Raw genomic sequence first — 25127 nt, 5'->3', positions numbered from 1 at the left:
TGTGGTCAGCACCTAAGACCTGATTACATAGTATTTTCCTTAAGTAAAATATTAAGAGCGAAGAAATGCCTAATTATGTAAGGATTAAACATACTTTTTCTTAATCCTTTCAAACTGCATTAAAGGCTAAATTTATATCTATTAATATTAACTTCTAACAAACGCCACACTCCAAACTCCGTTTTTGCCTTCAGATGAATAGGAGAGTCACTGAAGTTACTCCAGCAAATAGTATTTTGTTTTTCTATATCTACCTAATGTATGTAGTAATCTCTTTTAATGGTTATGTTCATAGAATACATTATTTTGCTTTAATCATTCTGGTTTCCATGCAATGTGAACAAATGTTTTTTGTTTTTTTTTCTAAATTCTACTGGAAAATTACAGAATCCGATTCTTTAGGTGAAACCAAATTTATACGCATTGCAATTGTTTTTTTTTTTTTTAATTGTGTGGGTGTTAGTTATGCCTTTAAATAGTTGCAAATATCACTGTGAATCAATTTGATAATGCACAAAAAAAGAAAAAAAGATTAATCATTAAATTTCCTGCATGTGAAAGGAATTTTAACTGTTTGAAACTTACATTTTGAGTGATGCCGTCAAACTGCAATTATGTTGCTCGGTGTATAGCAACCAGTAAAAGTTTAATGAGGTGTGCTAAAAGTTAGAAAACAATAGCAAAATAAATCTTAATTTATTCACATGCCCCCTGCTCAAATAGAATTGTATTTTGAAAATTGCTGATGTAAACATACAATTTACCCTTTATATGTTGAGTAACATAAACCACAGCAACTAACAAATAACCTACCAAAATTCCTAACGTTTTAATCTGGTTCTTGATGAGTATCGGCTCTTTTACTTTTTGCAAATATATCCCTGTTAGATATTTGAGGTTTTTATTTCTGTACAGACTTGCCTAAGGCATCCTGATTGCGAATCAGCACGTAATAACAAAGAAGGAGTCTTCCAAAGAATGAGAGTGGCATTGGAGCAGGTTATTGAAATTGTAACTGATGTTAGACCAAATGGGGATGCAGAAATTGCACCAATCAGTATCTACACTGGAATCAAAGAATTTAAGGTGAGAAAATCTGAACACTATGTCTACCCATATAGTAAATTTTAGTTACCAGCTCCTCTCTTCAGCATTGTTGGTGTCCCATGCAAGGGCCCCCTGCTCTTCAGTAGTACCCCACTTCCTCCAGTGCTCCAGAAGATCTTCTCTCTGCATTGACTAGATGGGAGGTTTTGGTCTTCTCCCTATTGCTGCCAGAAAGAAGACCTGTTGCAGGGTGGGTGGGAGTGCGTATGACATATCACCTATAGCACTGGTCCCACACAGTCCAAGTAGTTGGGAAGGGGTGTTTTGTAATTGAGCCCTATTTGTGTGTGTGTAAATATCCTTTAATAATGTTTGGTTATGAGATTATCACACTTAAACATTTTTATTATTTTTTTTACTTTACTTGAACTATACAAAAGAAGTTTATTCAATACCTTGTTATATTAGCATTGAAAAATGCTACCTGCCTGTTTTTCACCATTTATTGAGTACTCTGTCAAATTTACAAATATTTGCCCAGATTTCTATATGTAAAACCCTTAGTATTCCATTTACATGGTTGCTAGCAGCACGTGACAGCTCTCTACACAGGCTCCTCTGATATGACCCAGGACTGAGTAGTTTTTCAGACAGTCAAAATTAACAAGGGTTGGGATTACAGTATTGTCACAGTATGTGAACTGACTAGTGCGCTGATACTTATTCTTCATCATCTTCTTGATATTGTACTGTTTTATAATTTGTGGGGTTATCGTCTATTCACGCTAACTGTACCCCCCCCATAGAATCCAGCTCTTGGCCCAAGTGCTACATGACCATTCTGTATAATTTCACCTCATCTGTGTGTGGCCCATTTGGACATAAGTCTTTGGCTCGGTTTGATGGGCAAGTCAGTTTGGTAACTTCACAAAGACTCTGGAGGTTGGGGCTGGTAAATGAAACATACACACATGCTGGTTCGGTTCTGCCCTTTGAAAAATTTAGAAATCATGATACAGTTTAATGATTGATGATAGGATTTTGCTGACTGGAATTACTTTTTTTAATTGGCTAAATGCAAGCTACTATTTGCTTCAAAATGTCCTTTTTGGTGACTCCTTGCACTACCTTTTTAATAAATAGTACTATAATGAAGAAGTCTGGTAGGCATAGAAAATTATTTCTTTACGAATCAACACTTTATTTCTATTATCTTTTATGTTGTTTAGTTCCTGAAACTTTTCCTGTATATTTGTGAAGGTAACTAATATTGCTTTAAATTCTTAATCAGATTTTTTTTTTTTTTTTTTTGTATTTTAGAGTAAAGTTGAAGGACTCAGAGATAACCTGTATTTCCTCTCGAAGGAGAATGTATCTACCATGTTAGAAGTGATATTGGAGCATACAGAGGACTTCACTGACTCAGCTTATACCAGCCATGAAAACAGAGAACGTATTCTGGAATTGTCTAACCAAGCCAAGACGGAGCTAGAACAGCTGGTTTCAGTGTGGATGCAAGCTGTAAGAGCTTTTTAACAAAGTAATTCTTTTTATATTCTGCAAAATCCTCCTTTCTATTTAAAATTGTTGGTGTCTTGTGCAAACCTGACACGTATGTTTTTTGAGTAAAGTATTAAAGGGGTTTGGGTGAACTACATCTGCTATCTTCTCTGGTAAGCCCACATTATTTTATCTTAGTTTGTATCTGATTTGTCTGTCATCTAAAATTAACTTTAATGAGTAGGCAAAGACAGTATTTTACTTTAATATATATCAACTGTTGTGTATCACGGAGCTGAATAATATTGTAATAGGTGTAGTGTTTATACTTGATACTAACTATGCCCAGCAAACCATTTCATTCCGCTGCCGTATTGTGCCATGGTAGGATGAAGGTGCAGTAGTGTAGCCAATCATCCTACCACAGCCAGCAGGTGGTGGTGGTTGTTTTTTATTTTTAATCCAAGAGCTGGTGGCCTTCATCTGTTGATTGCAGCTTATCAGATGGCTGTTTATACCTTCAATAAAGATTTTGTGGCTCTCCCTGAACTAAGTAAAACAAAGGTGGTGGTGTTAGTGTTGTGCAGATCGTGCCTGGTCTCCGGATGTTGTTGTTTAGTTCACAACACTACAGTGGGACAGAGAACCCCCTGGTCCCCAATACAAGTAGGACACTAAAAATTAACTAACGTCACTTTTATTATTCGGGAACAATGTGTTAGTAAAATGTTGTTTTTATGGGGCAAATAATGATTAGCAACAAATACCATATAATTTCAATTTTCTTGTTATAAGCAATGCTACTCAATTATTTAATTTAAATCAACATTCACTGCCTTTGAGTGTTTTGGCAACAGTTATGGAAACTGAACAGCGGATTTAAACACATTTTTACACACAGCATATCCGATAAAACAATTTCTATTCTACTTTCTCTATGAACAACCAGTAGTCTTTGGAAATGAATGTAGGTAGGCAATATGGTTGCCAACCATACGATGAAGAATGTCTCTAAAGTGACAGTTAGTTACAGTTATAATGGAGGTTCTGTTTGACTGTGAAGTAAGAGTTTGTCGTAAGTCTGTCACTGGAGACACACATCACGCTTATCTGGTGATTAAACATAACTTTCAGCCAAATGTTCAGTACATTTCTTAAAAATTTGGCAGGAATAAATAATACTGATATACTTATAAATATGTGAAACTATTTGTTGTTTTCCTGTCAAAGTAATTGTCACTTGTAAGCAGTTAAATATATCTCACTATCTCATCCTCTTCTGTTATCTCTTTCTATCTCTTTATCAATTTATCTTTATAATTTTATCTTTCTCACACTTTTTAATGTCTGTCTCAGATCTCTTCTTTTCACTGTTCCACCATTTTTGTTCACTGCTGCTCCTCTGTCAGTTTTCTTGGTCACTGTTCCTGTCACTCCAGTTTATTCACTTTCGTTTTTTAATTGTTTTCCTATGTATTCTCTTTCCACAAGGCTCCTTAGCCCTCTCTCTGTTACTCTGCTTCCTTGAATCACTATCTCCACAGTCTAATTTTTCCTGTCACACAAAAACACAGAACCTTCCAGAAGCCCTCTCAGACTGGACTTCTCTGGGTCTTAAAGTCTCTCCTGTATCATTGTGTGAGAGACGGCCCTATTTCACTGGGTCCTAGTGCCCAACAGTTTCTGGGCATCACACTAGCGAACTTTCCAGGAGTTACAGATGGAATGATACATTACATGGTCAAACAGATCTTTTTATAGAGTTTCTGACTCATATGTTAGGGGGTAACCCAGCCCACTTTCCTTGCTGGCACCAAAACGTCTGAGATATTACATCAGATAATTTATCATCAGGATGTGATGTGTTCTCTAGACTTGGAGTAAACAGAATTTTAAGCTTTAACAAACTTTACATCAATCTTTGATTTCCTCAGTCCTTGTTGTCTACATTGTTCAGACAGGTTCTAAGATACACAATGAAAAACTACACAGGAAAGAAAGGTAACAATCTCCTGCGGTGCCTTCAGACTAAAAAGATATGTTGGTCACTGAGATGAAAAGGTCTAATTAGCTTAATTAGCATGTGACTAGCCTCCTTTTTAGAAGTTAAACAACAAAACCAAATTTTCTCCCCTGGCATAGGATCTCAGACATCATTGCATTTCCTATACAGAAATACAACACAATGTACAAAAAAAAATAAATGTACATTTGCAATAATATAAAGTGGGGTCTGCATCACTAATTGAAATAAATTTCTATAATAAATTATTTCTAGGTGATCCAGTCACAGATCCCTTTTAAAAAACAGAGCGTTTGATCTATGATATACATATATGTAATACTTTTATTTATTTTTAAAGTCTACAAATGTGTAAGTTGTATATTTTAAGGATAAGATACTGACAATCCACTCATGTTATTTACAGCAGTTAATGTGAGATGATTACAGAAGTGGATCTGTGCTGTTGTCCTTACCTATACAATGATGCAGATACTCCAAATCGTGACTGGGTTTCTCACCCCCCTTTTCCTCAAGTGGACCTATTCTTTAAGGCTAAATTAATATTTTTTAGACCTGCACACTCAGATGGGCTGTGCATATAGGAGAGGAGTCCAAACTCAATGTCCCGCACTGCTCAGGCTTTTGGGCACAAGTTTATTTTGAATCAAAAGTGAATTAAAAACAAAAGCTTTTTTGGCAATTTTGGGTAGAATTTATTTGTTGTGAAAGGCTGTTTAAGCAGACTAATTGCGTTCTCTGAAAATCGAAAGTCGTCTTAAAATAAATAAATTAAATTATAATTTGTGTAGGTACTGCTCAAATAAATTTCTAATATTGATATTTGACTATGACCAGTCCAAAAGTGCTAAAATTAGAGGGGTGAGAAAAGCCTCAGTGGCGAAGGGCTTACTCAGTGTTACTAATAACTTTGAGCATTTTTCATGGTCCTTTCATTCTTTAGAAGCTGTCAACTCTTTTGTAATTTCATCTTACTTAGGCAAAATCATAGCGGTCTGATTTCCAAAGAACTTTTAAAAGAAGAAAATTTATCCTTGTTTCATTGCTTGGACTTTTACTATATCCGTGTCTGTTGTGGTAATAGTTTAGTGGTGCAGTGCAATTTGCTCATCCTGACATCAACCAAGGGTGACCAATTCTATTACCATATGAAAGTTATTTGGCTGTTAGCGTGAAACAAGTTATGGTCTGTGAAACTATATGATGATGGGTATGCAATCTGCTACTAATGTGCGTTCACCATAACAAAAGACCAAGGCATGCAAGCACATTTGGGTAATGTGATGCTTTGAATAGCACTTCATGATATAAGGCCAGTGCTGTCAGACTCTAATAACTATTCAGTAGCTATAATGCCTAAATAATTTGTTCCTTCACATTGTGATAACATTAATAACATTAAAATCCTAGTTTGCATTGGTATAGAAAACCTTTTGTATTACTTCTAGTCTGCATGTAATTGGTCATGACCTTTTCTTGATGGATACATCTTAAGAGGTGTGTGTGTATATATATGGCGGCTCCTTAATAACATCTGACAGAGGAGAGGAGACTAAAGGCTGACAGTTATGTATCCAGTCGTGTGACCCGTTTGTGACCAGATGAAGGATATCTACGTACACAAAGCTTAAAAGTTTTGCTATCTGGTACGCATACATCTGCATAAGTGTGTTCTGGGTGTTTAATATATGGAAATTCTGCGAGTTCACCCACTGTGACTCTGTTTGAGAATAAGCTGTAACTTGTATTCTACACCTACACATTGGATGTTCTATTACAGTTTTTGTTTCCTGGTTTCCTCTCCACTGGTGTTTCCGGTCCTACTGTGGGTTCTTGTGTGATCCCAATATTATATCAATATACTACACTATTGTGCGCCTCCTCCTCCATTTTTCTTTTATAGGTGTGTATATATGTTTGTGTGTATGTCTGTGTGTGTGTGTGTATATATATATATTCACACACTCACACTCACACACACTCACACACACACACTATATATATATATATATATATATATATATATATATATATATATATATATATATATATATATATATATATATATATATATATATATATAGTTAACCAGTGCATGATACTCATGCATTCTAGTCAAATCAAGCTACTTAAGGTCTTTAAAAAGGTTCTTGTCATGCATTTGGACCTAGCCCAGGCCTCCTCAGGGGAAGAGCGTTAGTTCCCGACGCAAGCGGCCTTTTTAATGTGTGTTCATGAGGTAAAATTACCTCACGAAAATGAGTTTGACCCCTCAACTTGTAAATTTAGCCTTTACTACCCCTCCCACGGGGGAAAGGGGGGATGATGGAAGTTAACTGACTTGACTATTCTAATTTTTTTGTCAAATAATGTCAGTATACCAAATTTCAGGTCAATTGGATGAGCCCTTTCTGAGAAAATAGTTTTTTACACACACACACACACTAACGCACGCCTCTACACATGTGTGTTCATGAGGTAAAATTACCTCACGAAAATGAGTTTGAGCCCTACCAAATTTCAGCCCTTTTTTGAATTTTTTTTCCCACACACACTAAGAATTTAGTAGGTCAGTGTATAACTCTGCCCAGCAGGTGGCGCTGCAACTTGGGTTTTTTTTCCACACACACACACACACAGACAGACGCCACTAAGCATTTATATATTAGATATTATAATATTTGTATATATAATATAATACAATTTTTTTTTATTTTTAAAAAATATGAAGGGAGATTAAAAATGTGCCTTAAATATGGCTAATGCCAAAAGGGTACACAGAAATGTCAGGGGTAAGAATTTTTACCATGTCATTGTCACCTCTCCGAAGTCCTGGTAAAGCTCAGTTACTTGAAGTGACTCTTGTTTTCCCTTTGTATTTGTCTAATGTAAATATTAAAGTATAAATGTATAAAAATTTCCTTTCCCAACTCCATGGCAGCCCTTACAATGGGTTAATACCTTGATCAGCTTAGTGTAGACAGGAAGAAATTTGCCCCACCTGGATCCCATATAAGGCAGCTCCTCCTACTCAGTGTCTTTTCTTCGTGTCTCTGTATGTGTATGACAGGGTGGTGTAGTGTAGCGTTTTTTTTGTTTTGTTGTTTTTTCCGAGAGGGCTTACATGAGGTTTCTGGCTTTCCTTATAAGGCTGCTGTCACACACTTCAGTGGGGCGTGTGTCGGGACTGGAACGTTCCCTGCAGCGTGGGCTGTCTGGGGATCGTGGAACTGTGCCTCAAGGATGTAAGAGAGGCGCACAGGATGCACGTGCATAGAATGCTGTGCGGATTATCAGCAGCACTGGCTCTGTTTACCATTCCACCTGTCAGGACGAAGACAGGTGGTAATTGTTACCCCTGCTATGGACACACTCTGATGATTTCAGGGCAGGTACCTGTGTTAAGCAACTGATTCCCATTATATGAGGCTCATGGTTGGCTATAGGTGGATGTATGCTGCAGGACCTAGAAGCTGTCTGGATACAGTGCACTATGGACCAGGAACCCGCCCCAAAAAAGCTGAAGGACCACCCCAAGGTAAGCCCTTAGAAGTAGGTGCTTGTGTACTTTAGAATAGCTTATTTAGTACCTTTTTTCTATTGTTTACAGTACCTCTGTGGAGCTTGTGCAGGGAAAAAGGAAATGTAAAGTTAAGAACTGGGTATGTGCATCATGTGATGGCCGATTGCCGAAAGATTGCATTGATCCGTTATGTGTGTCATGTAGCCCTGAAACAATAGAACCTTGCCCTCCTGAACAATTCAAACAGTTCTTTTCTTGGATGGTGAAGGCCATACAAGATGTTCAGGTCCCACAGCAGGGGGCAAAAAGGGACTGGACTCCAATAGCAGAAGAGATGCAGGATGTGAGACCAGGGCCATCCTCTGAAACATTCAGTTCCCTTCAGGAGTGGGATAGTGAGGCTGAGGTGAAAGAGGATCCCAGAATGTTTAATTTGGATACCGTAAATGTTATACTCAAGAATATTAACAAATCTCTAGGCATTAAGAAACCGACCACTCCGGTCAAACCACAGGATGTGCGGTTTTCAGAACACCAAGTGAAATCTAGAGTGTTCCATACCCAGAAGTTGATAAAAGACTTGATCACTAAGGATTGGTAAGCCTTAGTCAAGAGTCATCCTATCATAGGGAGACTGAACCGCATGTACCCTTTCCAGGATAAAGATATGCTTAGATGGTGTTCGGTACCTAAAGTGGATTCAGCCATAGCCGGCTTATCCTCAAGAACCATTCTCCCATGAGATGATGGGGGACCATTGAAAGACGCCATGGATAGGAGAATGGAATCTTCCGTCAGGAAATCGTTCATTTCCTCAGGCATAACTCAAGTCTGTGATAGCCTTGGCTTTGGTAGCTAGAGCCCTTAGGTTGTGGGCCAGCACATTGCATACAGAAGTTGAAGATAGAATAAATAGATTGTACCTTCTAAAGTCCTTAGAGGTTATGCAGAAAAGCATTGATTTCTTGTGTGAAGCCCCATTGGATACGATTGTGTTCTCTTCCAAGAGCGTGGCCTCTGCAATTGTAGCGAGAAGGGCGATTTGGTTACATCCATGGGCATCAGACCACCAATCCAAATGTCGTCTGTCGGCGCTTCCATTTGAAGGTAATTTCTTGTTTGGGGAGAAACTGGTTGATCTGATGCAGAGGCTAGCAAGTGGTACTGCTAATCGTCTACCACAAGACAGAAAAGGGAGACCTAGCTTATTCTCCAAGGCAACACTTTAAATAAGTCCATACCTATAGGCCTGGGAGATAGTATTCCAGACACCAAGATAATATGGCAAGACAGTCCTTTCGGAAAGGGGAGACAAGGACAGCAAAGAACCCAATGACTGTGCAGATCCAGTCTTCACTAACTCCGGTGGGCAGCAGGATTTCACGTGCAGAAATTTGGAATGAGACTACACAAGACAAATGGGTCCAGGAGATAGTCACCAGGGGATAAGCCATAGAATTTCATACTCGTCCAAAAGGAAACAGATTTGTCCAGTCAAGAAGTCCCACATCCACCTTAGAACAGCAGGCATTAAATGAAAACCTAAAAGGTCTGGTGGAAACAAAGGCTATTGCGGAGGTTCCGGAAAATCAGGAAAACATGGGATTCTATTCCAAGCTGTTCCTCGCCCAGAAAGCATCAGGTGCTTTCAGAACGGTATTAGATTTACAAGCCCTCAATTGCTATGTGCAAGCAAAACACTTTCGAATGGAGTCTATCAACTCAATCCTCAAGGCAATGGAAACAGGAGATTTTATGACAGCAATAGACCTAAAGGATGCATATTTTCATATCCCAATCCATCACCAGCAATTCCTAAAGTTCTGCATTCAAGAGCGCCACTTCCAACTTACTTGTCTTCCGTTTGGCCTTTCCACGTCTCCAAGAACATTTACCAAGGTACTTATAGTTCTCATAGCAGCACTCCATAAGGGAGGAATAGCTTTGTGGCCATATGTGGACGATATCCTGATTTCGGCAAAGTCAGAAGAAGCAGCCTTAGAGGTTACATCACAAGTAATCTGGTTTCTGCAACTGCACGATTGGCTAATCAATGTGTCAAAAAGCCATCTGATACCCTTGCAACAACTTGTGTTTCTAGGAGTGCAAATAAATACAAGAACGGACAAGGTCTGTGTCTCTTGGGAAAGGTTGGACAAAATCGAGTCGCTGGCACATCAAGTTCAGGTTCAACATCAAATTTCTGCACAAACGTGTCTTCGTCTTCTTGAAATGTTTTCCTCAACAATAGGAATCCTTCCATGCGCAAGGTGGCATATGAGAGCTTGTCAATCAAGCCTCTTTGCAGAATGGGATCATACAGTGGGGTCTCTGGATTCCAAAATCAACCTCTCAAGGTCTGCAAGACATTCCCTGGATTGGTGGCAGCACCGAGGCTTGAGAAAGCAAGGGGTGTCTCTCTCGATACCAGACTGGTGTATTTTTAACACAGACGCCAGTTCAATAGGCTGGGGTGCTCACATGCAAGGTATGGTCAAGCAGGGCACTTGGCAAGAAGGAGAGAGACTTCTCCAGGGGAACATTTTGGAGATGAAAGCGGTCTGGCGTGCAGTCCAGTACTTCCAGTCCTATCTACAAGCCAAACATATGCGAGTATTCTCAGACAACAGGACTGTAGTAGCCTTTATAAACAAGCAGGGTGGTACCAAGAGCAGAGTAATGCTGGCCGAAATAACCACACTGATGGCATGGGCAGAGACTAACCTGAAATCTCTCCCAGCCCTTCACGTGGCAGGCAAAGACAACGCGATGGCGGACTATTTAAGCAGACATCAAGTCCATCCAGGAGGATGGGAGTTGCACGAAGAAATCTTTCAGCTTATACGGCGCAGGTTTGGAACCCCAGAAATGGACCTGATGGCCACAGGGAACAATACGAAGGTACCTCTCTTCTACTCCCGTCACAGAGACAACAGGGCTTTAGGGATAGATGCACTGTCAATTCAGTGGAACTTCAAGCTGGGGTATGTGTTTCCTCCCTTTCTAGTTATCCCTCAAGTATTCGGCAAGATAGGGAAAGAAAGGGTGGAGATGATAGCAGTCCACCTGGCGTGGCCGTGTCGCCCTTGTTTCGCGGTAGCACGGAGGATGCTGCTGGAACATCCATGCCTGTAGCTGGTCAGACCAGATCTCATACATCAGGGTCCGGTTCTGCATCCAAATCTGGACTCTCTTGGTTTGATGGCGTGGAGACTGAGCTGCGACTATTGAGATCCAAGGATGTTTCAGACAAGGTAATAGACATTCTAATTCAGGCAAGAAAAAAAGAATTCATCTATAATTTATTACAGAATTGGATCCCATGTCCGTCAGTGTTCTAGATGTGTTAGAGTTCCTTAAAGATGGTTTCGTTAAAGGACTAGCATCATCCACATTAAAGATGCAAATATCTGCTCTTAACATACTTCTTAATACCAAGTTGTCATCTCAGGATCTCGTCTTCCAATTCTTTCAGGCACTGAAGAGGTTACGACCAAGAGTGAAACCATTCTTAGCTCCTTGGGACCTTAATATTGTCCTGGACGCCCTAACCGCTAACCCCTTCAAACCATTGCAGGATATTTCTCTCATATGGCTCACTCTGAAAGTGCTCTTTCTAGTGGCTATCACTTCAGCTTGTTTTATAGGGGACATACATGCGTTATGGTGAGAAGAACCCTTACTGAACGGTTATGAAGATAAATTGATTTTGAGGAAGAACCCGGAGTATCTACCCAAGGTTGTCTCTTCCTTCCACATCACTCAAGAATTGGTACTACCATCTCTCTACCCTTATCCCACTAATAGTGAGCAGAGACGACTCCATACTGTAGATGTAGTGAGAGCTATATCTACTTACATTGTCAAGACGAAAAATCTTCGGAAGACAAAGCATCTATTTGTACTTTCTGAAGGTCCTCGCAAAGGACATGCCCCATCCAAACCCACATTGGCGAACTGGATAAGAGAAGTGATTGTAAAGGCCTACAGGGGGAAGGGGCATGTGAGGTACCTAAGATACTGAAGGCGCATTCAACTAGGGCAGTAGCGACCTCCTGAGCACATAGAGCCCAGGCATCGGCAACCGAAATCTGTAAGGCAGCCGGATGGTCGTTGATGCACTCCTTTTTCTAAGCATAATTTGCTTGACGTTTCAGCATCTACAGAGACACAGTTTAGGAGAAAGAGATTCTCCAGCAAATGGTATAAATACATTTTTGTTTGACTGTATTAAGGTGTTTGTTTTTATTGCCCTCCCGACTATTGTACTGCTTTGGTATATCCCATTGCAAGGGCTGCCATGGAGTTGGGAAAGGAAAATTGAGAATTATACTCACCGTTAATTCCCTTTCCTTGACCTACTCCATGGCAGCCCTATATTTTTCCACCCTTTTTCTAATTTTTATGTTATAGGACGGCTTGGGAAGTTACAAAAGACACTGAGGAGGAGCAGGAGCTGCCTTATATGGGATCCAGGTGGGACAAATTTCTTCATGTCTACACTAAGCTGGACAGGATATTAACCCATTGTAAGGGCTGCCATGGAGTATGTCAAGGAAAGGAATTTAACGGTGAGTATAATTCTCAATTTTGCTAGTTTTTTTAATGTGGCTAGAAAGTTTGCTTGCAGAACTCACCACTCGGTATAAAATGCTGTATGCTTTCTTTTCCCTATAATCCCTTTATCTACTCCCAGAGTTTTCCTGTTCGGCTGAAAAAACAGTAGTGTGTACCCAGCCTATCATCGGGCCAATCAGACAATACACGACCAGTTGGCCGATATCACAGTAGTGTGTACCATGCAACGAGGAACGATTGTCGTTCCAAAGCCCATCATATCATTGAACGAGATTTTTAAACTGAGCTAAAATTCTTGTTAAGTGATGGAGCAATGTTGTTCCAATCCTGCAGTGTGTATGCACTCATGACTGACTCTACCTTCCACCTGTCAGAACGCCATTCATTGCCACGGTGAGGATGACATGGGTGCAGATTGCATTGTCTCTGTGCTAGGGGCAGCCCCAGACTCCTCTATATCATCCTGGTCTCTTTGTTGAGCTCTTTCCTCTGTCTGAGTCCTGCTTTTTCGGATTTATTGCTTTGGGTTTCTCTTACTGATTCTGGATTCATTTGTGAATTATTGCAGCTGCCTGCGATCTGCCAGGGCAGGCCTCTACGGGTAAGTTGCACGTAGAACAGAGAGGGCATATCTAGTTTTTTTTTTTTATTACATTTACAGTTACTGAGTATGTGTCACGGGCACTAGGAGTCTTTGCCCAGGATATCACCAGATGTAGTCTTACCAGACTAGTGTATGCACACAGTGGTCTTCTGGTAGCAGGGTGACTAGCGGAACAGGAGAATCAGCATATGGTGAGAGGATGCTCGAGGAAAGTCTATGACTAGCAGTAACAGGTTATGAGTTAAACAATATGAACACGAGGATCTTGATGGACGTGAAGACGTGAGGAAAGTCAGTGGTCTGCGTACAGCAAGTTGTACCACTGCTTGTAGTGAGGAAACTTGTAACTGGTGCCAATAGGACACAGGGAGTCAGTGGTCTGCGTTCAGCAAGTTGTACCACTGCATATATAGGTGAGGATAGGCACTAGGGTAGATGAATGGAGCATCAAAGATAACACTGAGAGCACAAGGAACTTGATTCCAATGGTATATATAATACAATAGCAAATGACTAGCGCTGCTTGGAGATACAAAGTCACTACTGAGATCCAGGACATATGAGACAAAGTCAATAGCATCTATAACTTTGTGAGATAGAGGACTCCGTAGATGAGCAGAACACAGTCCAAGCGGATATGCAATAAGCTGGTAAAGTCAATAAAAGATAAGCATACCGCGGTTCAGTTGAGCAGGCTGTCACGAGAGAAACACGGATAGCTGAGCGGCTGAACGCCGACACGAGTAGAGACCACAGGAGAGTGGTAGCGGTAATCCGTGTCTGTGAAGCACACAGACAGAGAACATCACACGAGAGGAGCAATGATGATTCTTGCGGAGGTCAGCAGGAATAGTAGACACGATGAACACAGGAGAGTTGAAGCGGTCTGGAAACCAGTAATGCCGTAGCGAGGAATCAGCTGGGACTGATGACACGATGAAACACAGGAGAGTTGAAGCGGTCTGGAAACCGGTAATGCAGTAGCGAGGAATCAGCTGGGACTGATGACACGATGAAACACAGGAGAGTTGAAGCGGTCTGGAAACCGGTAATGCAGTAGCGAGGAATCAGTTGGAGCTGAGGACACGAGGAAACACAGGAACACCTTCAGAGACTCACAGGGAATGAGACTCCAAGAACAGGTTACGAGGTATTGACCACAGGGGCTTTAAATAGGGAGTGTTGCCTGATCAGCCAATTAACTAAAAGCAACAGGTCTGAAGAGTTCATAGAGGCTGCGCATGCGCAGACCGTCAGGATGGCGGGCGGCCACGGTTCCTAACAACGGGAGAAGAGGCACTCACAGTCCGGTGAATGACAGTATGGCACTTACTTTCATTGGGACATCTTGTGTCTGTGCCATTGATAGTTTTTATTTGACATTTTATGTATTCTAGATTAGCCATTTGCAATTTAGAGAAAATTGCTGATTGCGTTGGTGCACCGTGCGTCACATCTGCATACTGATATGTACGTTATACTATGTAGTTCCTATTGCTTTGCTCTAAGTAATCGAAGAGGTGTGTATTGTGCTGGATCTTTTGGTACTGCTTTTTTTTCCCAGTTGGTAAAATTGTTAAGGAAATCGCATCGGGAGTAATGTATTGTAGTGTGTCTCCAGCCTTAATCTTAAGGAGATGTGATTTTAAATCTTTTTGTACAGTATCTAGTAGCAATGTGTGTGACAGTCTTATCACATCATTTGAGGTTGAAATATGACAGCTGGCAAAAGGGTGTTAAAACACCTCCCTAGGTTTGCTCAAAGCCTCCATAGATGGATAGCGTAAAAGTAATTGTATTTAGAACAGGTGAATGTATATAGAAGACCGAAAAATCCCACCAAACCCCAGCATTTAAACTTATGTATAAACTGTGAAGGCAAAACAGATAGTTCAGAGTTAAGGCGATCCTATTGCAAATCTGTTAAAAAGTAAAGTATTACCTCGTCCTCCATTTGCGTAGAGTTGAATCTTCTCCAACATCATTAGGACATTATCTTGATGGGAGATGATGCAGGTAAAAATGTTGATTTTTGAGTTGCTGTGACATTGCTGCGACTGTACCTATGTGTGAATCAACCAACCCAAACTCTGCACTTCTCCCAATGGAGGCTGTCTGACTGTCTCTCCTAAGATTGTAACTTATTGCAAACAAACCAAAGTATTTTACAATTTCCTGTGAACCTGCTTCTGGCTAAACATCTAGTTTCCTCAATAGACACTGGTCACTGTCTGGTATTGGTGGTCCGCCCCACAACACAAACCTAGGTATTTATGCTTCCTCTCCAGCACTAGCTAAACCAGAAATTAATCACACCCATGTGCTCCATGAGTGAACCTGTGTTCTGTGTGCAGAGAAGTGTGGAGAATTAACCCTGTCTGCAGCAGGAGCCTGCAGACTCCCGGAGAACGTATCGGTCTCTCCCTTAACAGTCTTTGGCAAACTGTCCTTTATGCCTCTTCCTGGTCAGGTTGCCCAAGCTGACCCCTGTCCACCGCCGAAAGTGCCTACAGTGGACATGTGAGTGCCATAATTGGACCATGGAGCAATTGAAGAAGGTGGCCTGGATCTGATGAATTACATTTTCTTTTACATCATGCGTGTATGTTGTTTGTGGAAGAGATGGCACCAGGATGCGCTATGGGAAGAAGGCAAGCCGGCGGAGGCATTTGATGCTCTCTGCAATGTTCTGCATTGGCATCACAGACTGCACTGCTGCGGAAAGAAATGTATTGTATATGCTTAGTAAAATGCCACATCTATTAGTTCTGAGGGAGGTATGCAGGGTTATAGAGTGGTAAATGTACCAGTTGCACTGTGCATGACTCAACTTTCAGTTTGGTGTTTTATGTATTATACAGATTGTGGTACTTTAACTGAGGTTTTCAATGTAATTCTCTATTTCAAGGGCTAACCACATTTGAATCTTAAGGGGCTACTCCTAGCTCTTTTGGGCAGTTACAACTGGGATATCGCACCAGCAGGTAATCTGACGGTATCTGCTGGAACTTGTGGTTCAACCACAAGAGAACAACAGGTTGCCTAAGTCTTGTACAGTAAATAAAATTTATATAAAAAAAACAAAACACTAATATAAGAAAAAAAATTAAATGTAGTTTTAATATTACATGTAAAGTGATTACATTTAATGTAATCCACAGCGTATTTTGATTTGATTCTCTGTGTAAAGTAGCCAAATTGGGGGGGGGGGGGGGAATCTTTACATAATCTTTTTTTTTTAATGCGTCATAGTCCTATTGTATATGTCTAAAAAAAAAAAAAAAATTTGCAGGGCACACATGTAGGCTTTGTTGTCAGTTCTAATTTAAAGCTTCAAACTGTGTGGTCTGAAAATTCTATCATTTTTACAATGTATTCATGTATCTGAACTCCGATAGGTTCAACCAAATTAGAGGAGAGTTTATATAAGAAATTCTCCTCTGATAATTTTGTGAATCTACACTGATGAAGGCAAAAAGGGCAAAATGACCCCAAAATAAAAGGGCAGAATAAAGATGAAGGTGGAAAGGATGAAAGTAGAATAAATAAGTATATATTTTGTTAATTATTTTGCATGGCTAAACATGTAATAAAATAAACAGCCATCTATTCAACATCCCTTTTTTTTTTTCCTTACACCTGCTGCACCAAGGGGGGTGGTAAAACACTGTGTGCTTATGAGAGCTCAGCTTGTAAATAATATGGGGGAAGATCATCCGATTTTGCTACACTTTACTAAAGCAATCAGCCCAGCACGGAGTACCTCATAGGCTGCCCATTTCTGTATCACAGTGATGCGGTGCTTGGACTGGTTGTAATTAGTACAGGTGGCCGCCTTCTACTAAAAGCAACAATATCCTGGTAGACAACCCCGATTATCTAACCTAGGGACCACCAAGTAATGTGCATGATGGTGCGTTGATTGCACGCAACTTTAACAGGCCAATTCCATGTGGGTTTTTAAGCTTTATAGTGTGCATTGTACAGTGTCTCATTGGTCTCTCTAGAAAGAAATCAGAGGTAGTCCCCAATCATTGCAGGGTCCCATGGTCCTTGGCAGCGATTCTCCATTGTCAGTATGTCTTTGTGAAAACGTTTCCCCTGTTCATCACTTACACTACACAGGTTGTCAGGGAAAACGTCTTTTATCCAGAGCGTTCAAGAAATTCTTCATGAGGCCCAACTTAATGTGAAGCAGAAGTTAAATGTTTTTCCTCTCAACTAATGGCTTGTACTTAGTGTTTTTCTCTCCAGCAACATAGGTTTCTCTCTCTGGCCACTTCTTTGTGATATAGTGATATTTTGTGTCTTTGTTGTCCCATAGACACAGAAAACAGCAGTACTCTGTGAATCCACTTTGCAAACCTAACAGCAGTGCAACTACCTTTAAGTCACAACAAAGATTCCATGATCTTCATACTTGATTCTCTCCAACAACACAGCCATACTTTCATAGGTTTCTTTCATGTCTGCTGCATAAGCCAGAGGCACTGAAGGTAGTTTGTTCACATTATGGAGTAACACTGCTTTCACACTACTCTTCGAGGAATCAATAAACCGTTGCCACTCACTAGTATTGTGCTGAACACCAAACTCAGTCATTAAGCTTAAGGATGAGCGGACTCAATCCGAGCCCCCCCCGAACAGTGCGGATCCGAGTCAGATCCGAGCACTGTCCGGGTATTCCCGCCGATTCCGAAACTTAATACGAGGCTCTGAGTCATAATCCCTCTGTCGGATCTCGCGATACTCGAAACCTTTAAATTCCCCGCTTGCCGCCGCCATCTTCACTCGGGCATTGATCAGGGAAGAGGGAGGGTGTGTTAGGTGGTCCTCTGTCCTGCTATTTCTCGTGCTGTGCTGTGCTCTGTCCTGCTGAGTCCACTGGTGCTTTTGCCAGTGCTCTGTCCTTGCTGAGTCCAGCGGTGCTTTTGTCCTGTGCTTTGTTCTGCTAAATGCATATTTATTTTAAAAGTATTAAAAATTCTTCCATAAAAAGAAAAAAAAAAAAGAAAAATTCTACAAAAATATTTAAAAAAAAAAAATCAAAAAAGTCATTGCTGAGTCCAGTGGTGCATCAGTCCAGTGCTCTGTCCTTGCTGAGTCCAGCGCTGCTTTTGTCCTGTGCTTTGTTCTGCTAAATGCATATTTATTTTAAAAGTATTAAAAATTCTTCCATAAAAAGAAAAAAAAAAAAGAAAAATTCTACAAAAATATTTAAAAAAAAATAATCAAAAAAGTCATTGCTGAGTCCAGTGGTGCATCAGTCCAGTGCTCTGTCCTTGCTGAGTCCAGTGGTGCATCAGTCCAGAAACTGAGGGAAATAATCTCTCAGTGGCTTAACCCACTTAGACTCTCCTGGGGATTTGTGGTGTCAGACAACGCCAGTAACATTGTGCGGGCATTACATATGTGCAATTTCCTTTGTGGCTCCATTATCCCAATTAAAAGGATTTTTACCTGTTGGTGTAATGATGTTATAAACACTACACTTGAAAGCTTGAGCCTTTAAATGAAAGTCACTCTTCAATGCACGAAGATTTGCAACAGGGACAGTTTTTTTGTTCACAAAGTCAACAAATAACACTTCGACACTGTCTGTCTTTGACATACTTGATGGGATCTCAATGATGAATGCTTTGTACCATGGTCGTCAAAAACAAGAGGTAGTGACGCGCTCGAACTACACCCTCTATATGCTGCAGAGGATGTAGGAGCAGCCATATGTGCAGTGGAATTCAGACCAGTTGAGGGTGATATATTGTGGCCCCGGTACCAAATTGGGTACCGGGGCCACTCCACTTCGCAGTCCACATAGATGCGTATCGGATATTAAACTACGTTCACTGTTGCTGCTGTACCAAAAAATAGGTACTGCAATTCCAAACTACGTTCACTCTTGCTGCTGTACCAAAAAATAGGTACTGCTATTTCAAAATACGTTCACTGTTGCTGCTGTACCAAAAAATCAAATATTGTACCTAAAATCAATATTGTGAGGTGTGAGGTGTTCCGAATAGACTGGAAATTAGTGGAAATGATTGTTATTGAATGTTATTGAGGTTAGTAATAGCGTAGGATTCAAAAATAAACAAAAAACTTGATTTTAACCCTTTTTATGCTTTTTTAAAAATAAATAAGAACCCAAAACCCTAAATCAGAACCAAAACCTTTCGTCAAGTGTTTTGGCAAAACAAATCAGAACCCAAAACCTCAAGCTAATCAGAACCCAAAACACAAAACCCTAAAAGTGGCCGGTGCACAACCTTAATTAAACTGTTAACATCAGAACATACACACATTCTTGCCGAGCACTTACCGTGATTTAAATACTTTTTACTTCTCAAATTTAAATTTTTCTCATCTTAAAAACCTTTCGTGACATCAAATTACTGAAGGCATATTTGTATTCTACACACAGAATTACATGTAAATTGATATATATTATGTCAGGTGCAAAATGGCTGTTGAGTAGTGTTATGATTTTATTTCTTTTTGTTAACATCTTATTTGCCTCTCAATTTGTCTGACTGGAAATTTGTCTATATAAAACAGCATCCGGAATAAGTATTAAACAGTAGAAATTGTAGGAATTAATCTGCTGTATCTAGAGCAACAACAAAACAATAAAATGAGAAAAATGTTCTTTAATTTGAAATTTATTATTTGCTGTGAAAATATAGCTTATTGAATAGAAATATGGATTATTGTTTTTTTTTTTTTCTTTTTATGGTAATGCCGTTCAGAGCTTGTTTGTTGCCTACGATAAACACTTTGTTCCTAATCTGTATGTAAATAAACAAGTATGAATTTAGTAGCACACTGTTTTTACTGCAGTTCAGAATGCCTTATCCACGTGTATGCTTTTTTTTTTTTTTTTTGCTCTCTAAAATAAGCAAACTCAATATTCCAATGGCAATATGTGGCTCGCAAGAAATAAAATAAATAGTTTGCGTCAGTACATAGTATTTTTTTGAATACAACATATATAATACTCTTTGCATTTAAACATTCTCTGATGTGAAAATTAAGATTTTCAAGTATTTTGAGGTGCAGTATTTATGAACCTTATTACGGGCGAATGTTCCCCTCTATAGTACTTACTGTATACACTGAGAGTACTGCAAATGTCAAAGCATTGAAAATATATATGCAATATTTTACTAAGCTCAACATGAAATACTATAGGAAAGCTATTTGCATTTAATTCTCCAGCTTGTCAACAATAAACAGCAGCAACACATGAAATGGCAATACTTTCAAGTCTTGGATAAGTACGGTACAGCTTTTGGACAACATGCTTTGATCAAATTAACATCCTTTTTTTTTTTCTTTTTTATATATATATAATAAAAAGTATAGGGAGTTATTTCTGTGCATAACAGGGACCTCCCTCATACTTGAGATCCAGAAGGACTAGTACGAATTTTTGGATCTTGACTGCAGTTTTGAGTCTGTTGTGTCCATTTCTTGTGTTCACAGATTGATATCAGATAAGTCTATTTTAATTTACCTTTTTGTATGCAGTTACCTTGCCTTTATATGAAATTTAATTAATTGTATTCAGTGTCCTCCCCAGAAAATTTTGCCAGCCGGGTGGTATTAAGATGCAGGCAGGTGGGGGCAGTGTAATACTTAGCAATAACCTCCGTTTTTTTTTTTGTCATTATAATTATTCATAATTATACATAAGTGCAATCACTTATGTATAAAGACACTGGAGGTTATTGCCCTCTTGCAGGTTACACACACACACACACACACTATATATATATATATATATATATATATATATATATATATATATATATATATATATATATATATATATATATATATATATATATATATATATATATATATAAATATAATTTCATTTTTTCTTGCTTGGCAGTGGTACCTCTGCCTGGACTGGTCAGACAGGTGTTCACTCGTCTAACACACTCTGGCTGCAATGCTCACATTGCTGAATGTAAATTGTTTGTCCTATAGACTGCAAGAGCCAGGTGACAAGTATAAACAGCCAGGTGGAACACCCACTAAATAGGTCCTGGGGCGAACAGTGTATTAAATATCCTACACTATGATGGGCGCCCCTTTTTATTTGTGATCGATATATAATACACTCATATGCTCAATTGCAACTTTATTAGGTACATCTTCCTAGAACGGAGTATGCCCCATTACATATGTTGACATGATCAAACAGCTGCTGCAGATTTGTCAGCTGCACATTCATGCTGCAAATCTCCCTTTCCATCACATCCCAAAAGTGCAATATTGAATTGAGAGTTGGTGACTGTGGAGGCTATTGGAGATGACGTGTGCTTTGTGACATGGCATGATTCCTGTTTCAAGTAGTCATTAGAAGATGGGTAGACTGTGGCCATAAAGGGATGCACATGGTTGGCAGCAATAACCCAGTAGTCTGTGACATTTAAGCAGCACACATTAGGTACTTTAATATGATATGAGCACTAGACAAACACTCCCCACACCATTACACTACTTCTAGCCTGCACAATTGACATAAGAGGTTGGATCCATGGATTCTTGTTGTTTACAGTAAATTTTGACCCTACCACCTGCATGTAGCAGCAAAAATTGAGATTCATCAGAGCAGTTGCCGTTTTTTTCATTCTTTAACTGCCCAGGTTTGGTAAGCCTGTGCCCACTGTAGCTTCAGATTCCTGTTCTTAGCTGACAAAAATGGAACCGGTGTGGTCTTCTGTTGCTGTAGCCCATCCACTTCAAGTTTTGATGTGTGTTCAGAGATGCTATTCTTCATATCGCTGCTGTATTGCATTACAGTTGCCTTCCTGTCAGCTTGAACTATTCTGGCCGTGCGACTCTTACCTTTCTCATTAACACCCAACTGCCTCTTACTAAATGCTTTTAGTTTTGTGCACCATTCTTTGTAGCATCTAGAGACTATTGTATGTGAAAATCTCAGAAGATCAGTTTCTGATATACTCAAACCACCCTGACACCAAAAATCATTACAGGTCAAAGTCACTTAGGTCACGTCTCTTCCCCATTCTTATGTTTGATCTGAACAACAAGTGCAAACCTTGAATGAGCTATGACTGGATTTCTGAGGTTATTTTAGTGGAGGGCAAGTTGATTGGGGCAGCCTTTTAAAGCTTTAGCCAAGCCCACTTGGTATGAAGCCTTATTGTTGGTTTCTTCTGTTTTCTGTCTGAATATTTTTTCCTTTATTCCTTTTTATTTTAATAACTCTGGTCTTATGATCACTATTCCTGTCTGTATCTTTATTTTATTTTTTTTCCCTTTATATTTCTTCATGTGAAGTGTCACTATTTCTTTACATCTAATGGTTTCCTTAGTACTTGTATGTAACTGCTTGTTATCATAGCAACTGTGTGAGCAGGAGTATATTGGAAGAACCTGCTTTTTCTATGTAACTATAAACTGCTCACTACCACTCCATAGGTTTAAATGGAACCATTTTGATTATTTAAACAATAATAAGGATGTTTGATGTATAAATATTGTTACATACAGAAGTATGTTTGGAACCATACATTTTCTGCATCACCACTCCGTGCTTACAAATGTATTTGCTAACAGTTGATGTGTATATCTCAGGGCCTGTGGCTTACTGCAGAAGTCTATAATAGTCTTGTAAACCATGCATTCAGTGGATGCCAGGGCTTTTTGAGACTTATAGTTCCGCAAACTTATCTAGTTATAATAATGCTTTAACCCATTACCCTGGAAAACATCGCCCACAGGTGCCCCAGCAGAAACTTTTCCTTAACAAATGATGGTTAAGATAAGCTACATTACTATTTTATTATTGTAAGAGTTTTTAACTGCTGTTTTGAATAAATACTTTTGGAAACGATTCCACACGTGTGGCCACTTGCTGCAGCTTTTTTTCAATTTTTATAGGCCTATATCTTATTTATCATTGGATTTGGCTCTATTTGGAGATTGGCCTATAAAGATTACAGATAAGTCTTATTCCATTTCTTAATTGTACGCAGTTTATATTGGAAAATATTTAATTCATAGTGTTTAGTAATACTACACAATGAGTGCTCTCTTGCTCTATTTGTATTTCCATTTCTAGATTGCTCAATTGCTGATTGTAGTGTGTTTAATCGGAGTAGCTCAATTTCAGAGTAAAGTTCATTTTTGAGCACTTATTGCAGAATTTTTGTTTGTGTATGTATATGTATAATTTATTTTTATAGCGCCAGCAACTTCCGTAGCGTTTTACAATTGGGGCCAAATGTAGTAATAGACAATACTGGGTAATACAGGCAAAGAGGTGAGAAAGCCCTGCTCACATGCTGTCTATGGGTGGGTGTGTGATAGTGCATGCTTATCCTGCAATATGGAAGTGCCGTATGAGTAGAGCATACGTAGACCTGCTCTACTTAAGGTTCTCTTCTAGTTGAAAACAATCGTTGAGTATGCCCAATTTCCATTTGTTTTTTGTTGAAAAGAGGGGAAATGACACAAGGAGGAACACATGGGGGAACCCCATGCAGGGTGGGAAGGAGTCACTCAGTTGAAGCAAGGCTTATAAAATCAGCAATATACATACAGAAGAGTGCAAGTATACATCAAAACACATTAACCTTCATTTTGACAGTCTGAAAATACTCCCAGCATGGCAGGGGTGCTGGAGGGTGTAGTCTGTTCTTTGGGCTGAGGGAATTCTATGAGGGCCACTGGAGAGGGGAATGGTGGGGAGTCCGGATTGTCTCGGGGTGCCCCAGGGCCATCTGTGACATATTCATGCCACCTAAACCATCTCCTAATGGCATGTCTATTGTTTACATCTCAAAGTTGTACTGAATCTTGTAAATGATTCAGGTAATAGTAGGGGAGGTGGGAGAATTCCAGTTTTGGGCTATTGTCGCTTTAGCAGCTATCAATATGTGCCTCAAAAGATATCGGTCTTGTTTAGGAATGGAAGTTGGGTATACAGGAAGAAGAGCTAAGGTGGGGTTTGGAGCAACTGTGGTTTTTAAAACAGTGGCGATCATGGCAAATACCTGGCCCCAGAGTGACTAAAGTAATGGGTATGTCCAGAAGACGTGAAAGACATCGGCTACCTGAGCACATTGGCGCCAGCACAATTTTGATTGGTTTGGCCAGATCTTGTGTAGCCGGTCTGGGGTACGATATAGCCAATTGAGGAGTTTGACCTGCAACTCTGTGTGATTGATGCATTTTGACATGCGATGGGAAGTTACATAGATTTTCTCCCATTGTTGTGGGGTGAAGCTTATGCTCACATCTGCTTCCAACCGAAATTGGTCTGGGGCTTTAGTGGAAGAGATTAAGGAGAGGAGGTATTTATCAAAACTTTATTCCGCCTACATTGGCACCCTTTGTCAGTCTATCTAAAGCAGGTGGTGGGAGCGGTCTTAGAGACAGTCATCACCCAGTGCCTAACTTGCATGTACTTATAGGTCTCCGATGAGGGTAAGGTATAACTATCTTGGAGCAGAGAGAAGGGAAGAAAAAGGCTCTGGGCAAGCAAATCTGATAGGAAGGCGATCCCCCTGCCTTTCCAGGTAGTGAGATTTAAATCTGGAATGAGTTTGTATACTGCTTGAAGGGAGAGATTGTGGGATGGAAGTGCAATATCTGTATGTAACCCAATAACCCTGTCCCATACCTGCATGGCATCTGAGGTGGACAGTAGTCTATAGACCGCTAAGTGGCGGGTGGGCCTGGGAGTCCAGAGAAGGTCCGATAGAGGATATTTAGGGCACAGGGCCCTTTCAATGTCAATCATTGGCTTAGAGGCTGTGGGAAGTGCCCAATACCGCAGATTGCTCAATATACAGGCTTCTTGGTAGTGAGTTAAG

The 25127-nt window shown here is 39.8% G+C and overlaps 1 protein-coding gene across 2 annotated transcripts in view; it reads left to right on the top strand.

Annotated features, from left to right (window-relative positions):
• The window catches only part of CTNNAL1 (catenin alpha like 1), a 228638-nt gene that overhangs the window by 120611 nt on the left and 82900 nt on the right, over nucleotides 1-25127 (top strand). For both annotated transcript variants that reach the window (XM_075212894.1, XM_075212893.1), the window contains exons 6-7: nucleotides 916-1086; nucleotides 2368-2568. In XM_075212894.1, coding sequence (XP_075068995.1) covers nucleotides 916-1086; nucleotides 2368-2568 — 372 coding nt within the window. The remainder of the gene's footprint in view (nucleotides 1-915; nucleotides 1087-2367; nucleotides 2569-25127) is intronic.

The sequence above is a fragment of the Mixophyes fleayi genome, chromosome 5 (genome assembly GCF_038048845.1).
Source record: "Mixophyes fleayi isolate aMixFle1 chromosome 5, aMixFle1.hap1, whole genome shotgun sequence".
Lineage (NCBI taxonomy): Eukaryota > Metazoa > Chordata > Amphibia > Anura > Limnodynastidae > Mixophyes > Mixophyes fleayi.
Note: the sequence above shows the minus strand (reverse complement) of the source record. Positions and strands in the feature narration are given on the sequence as shown.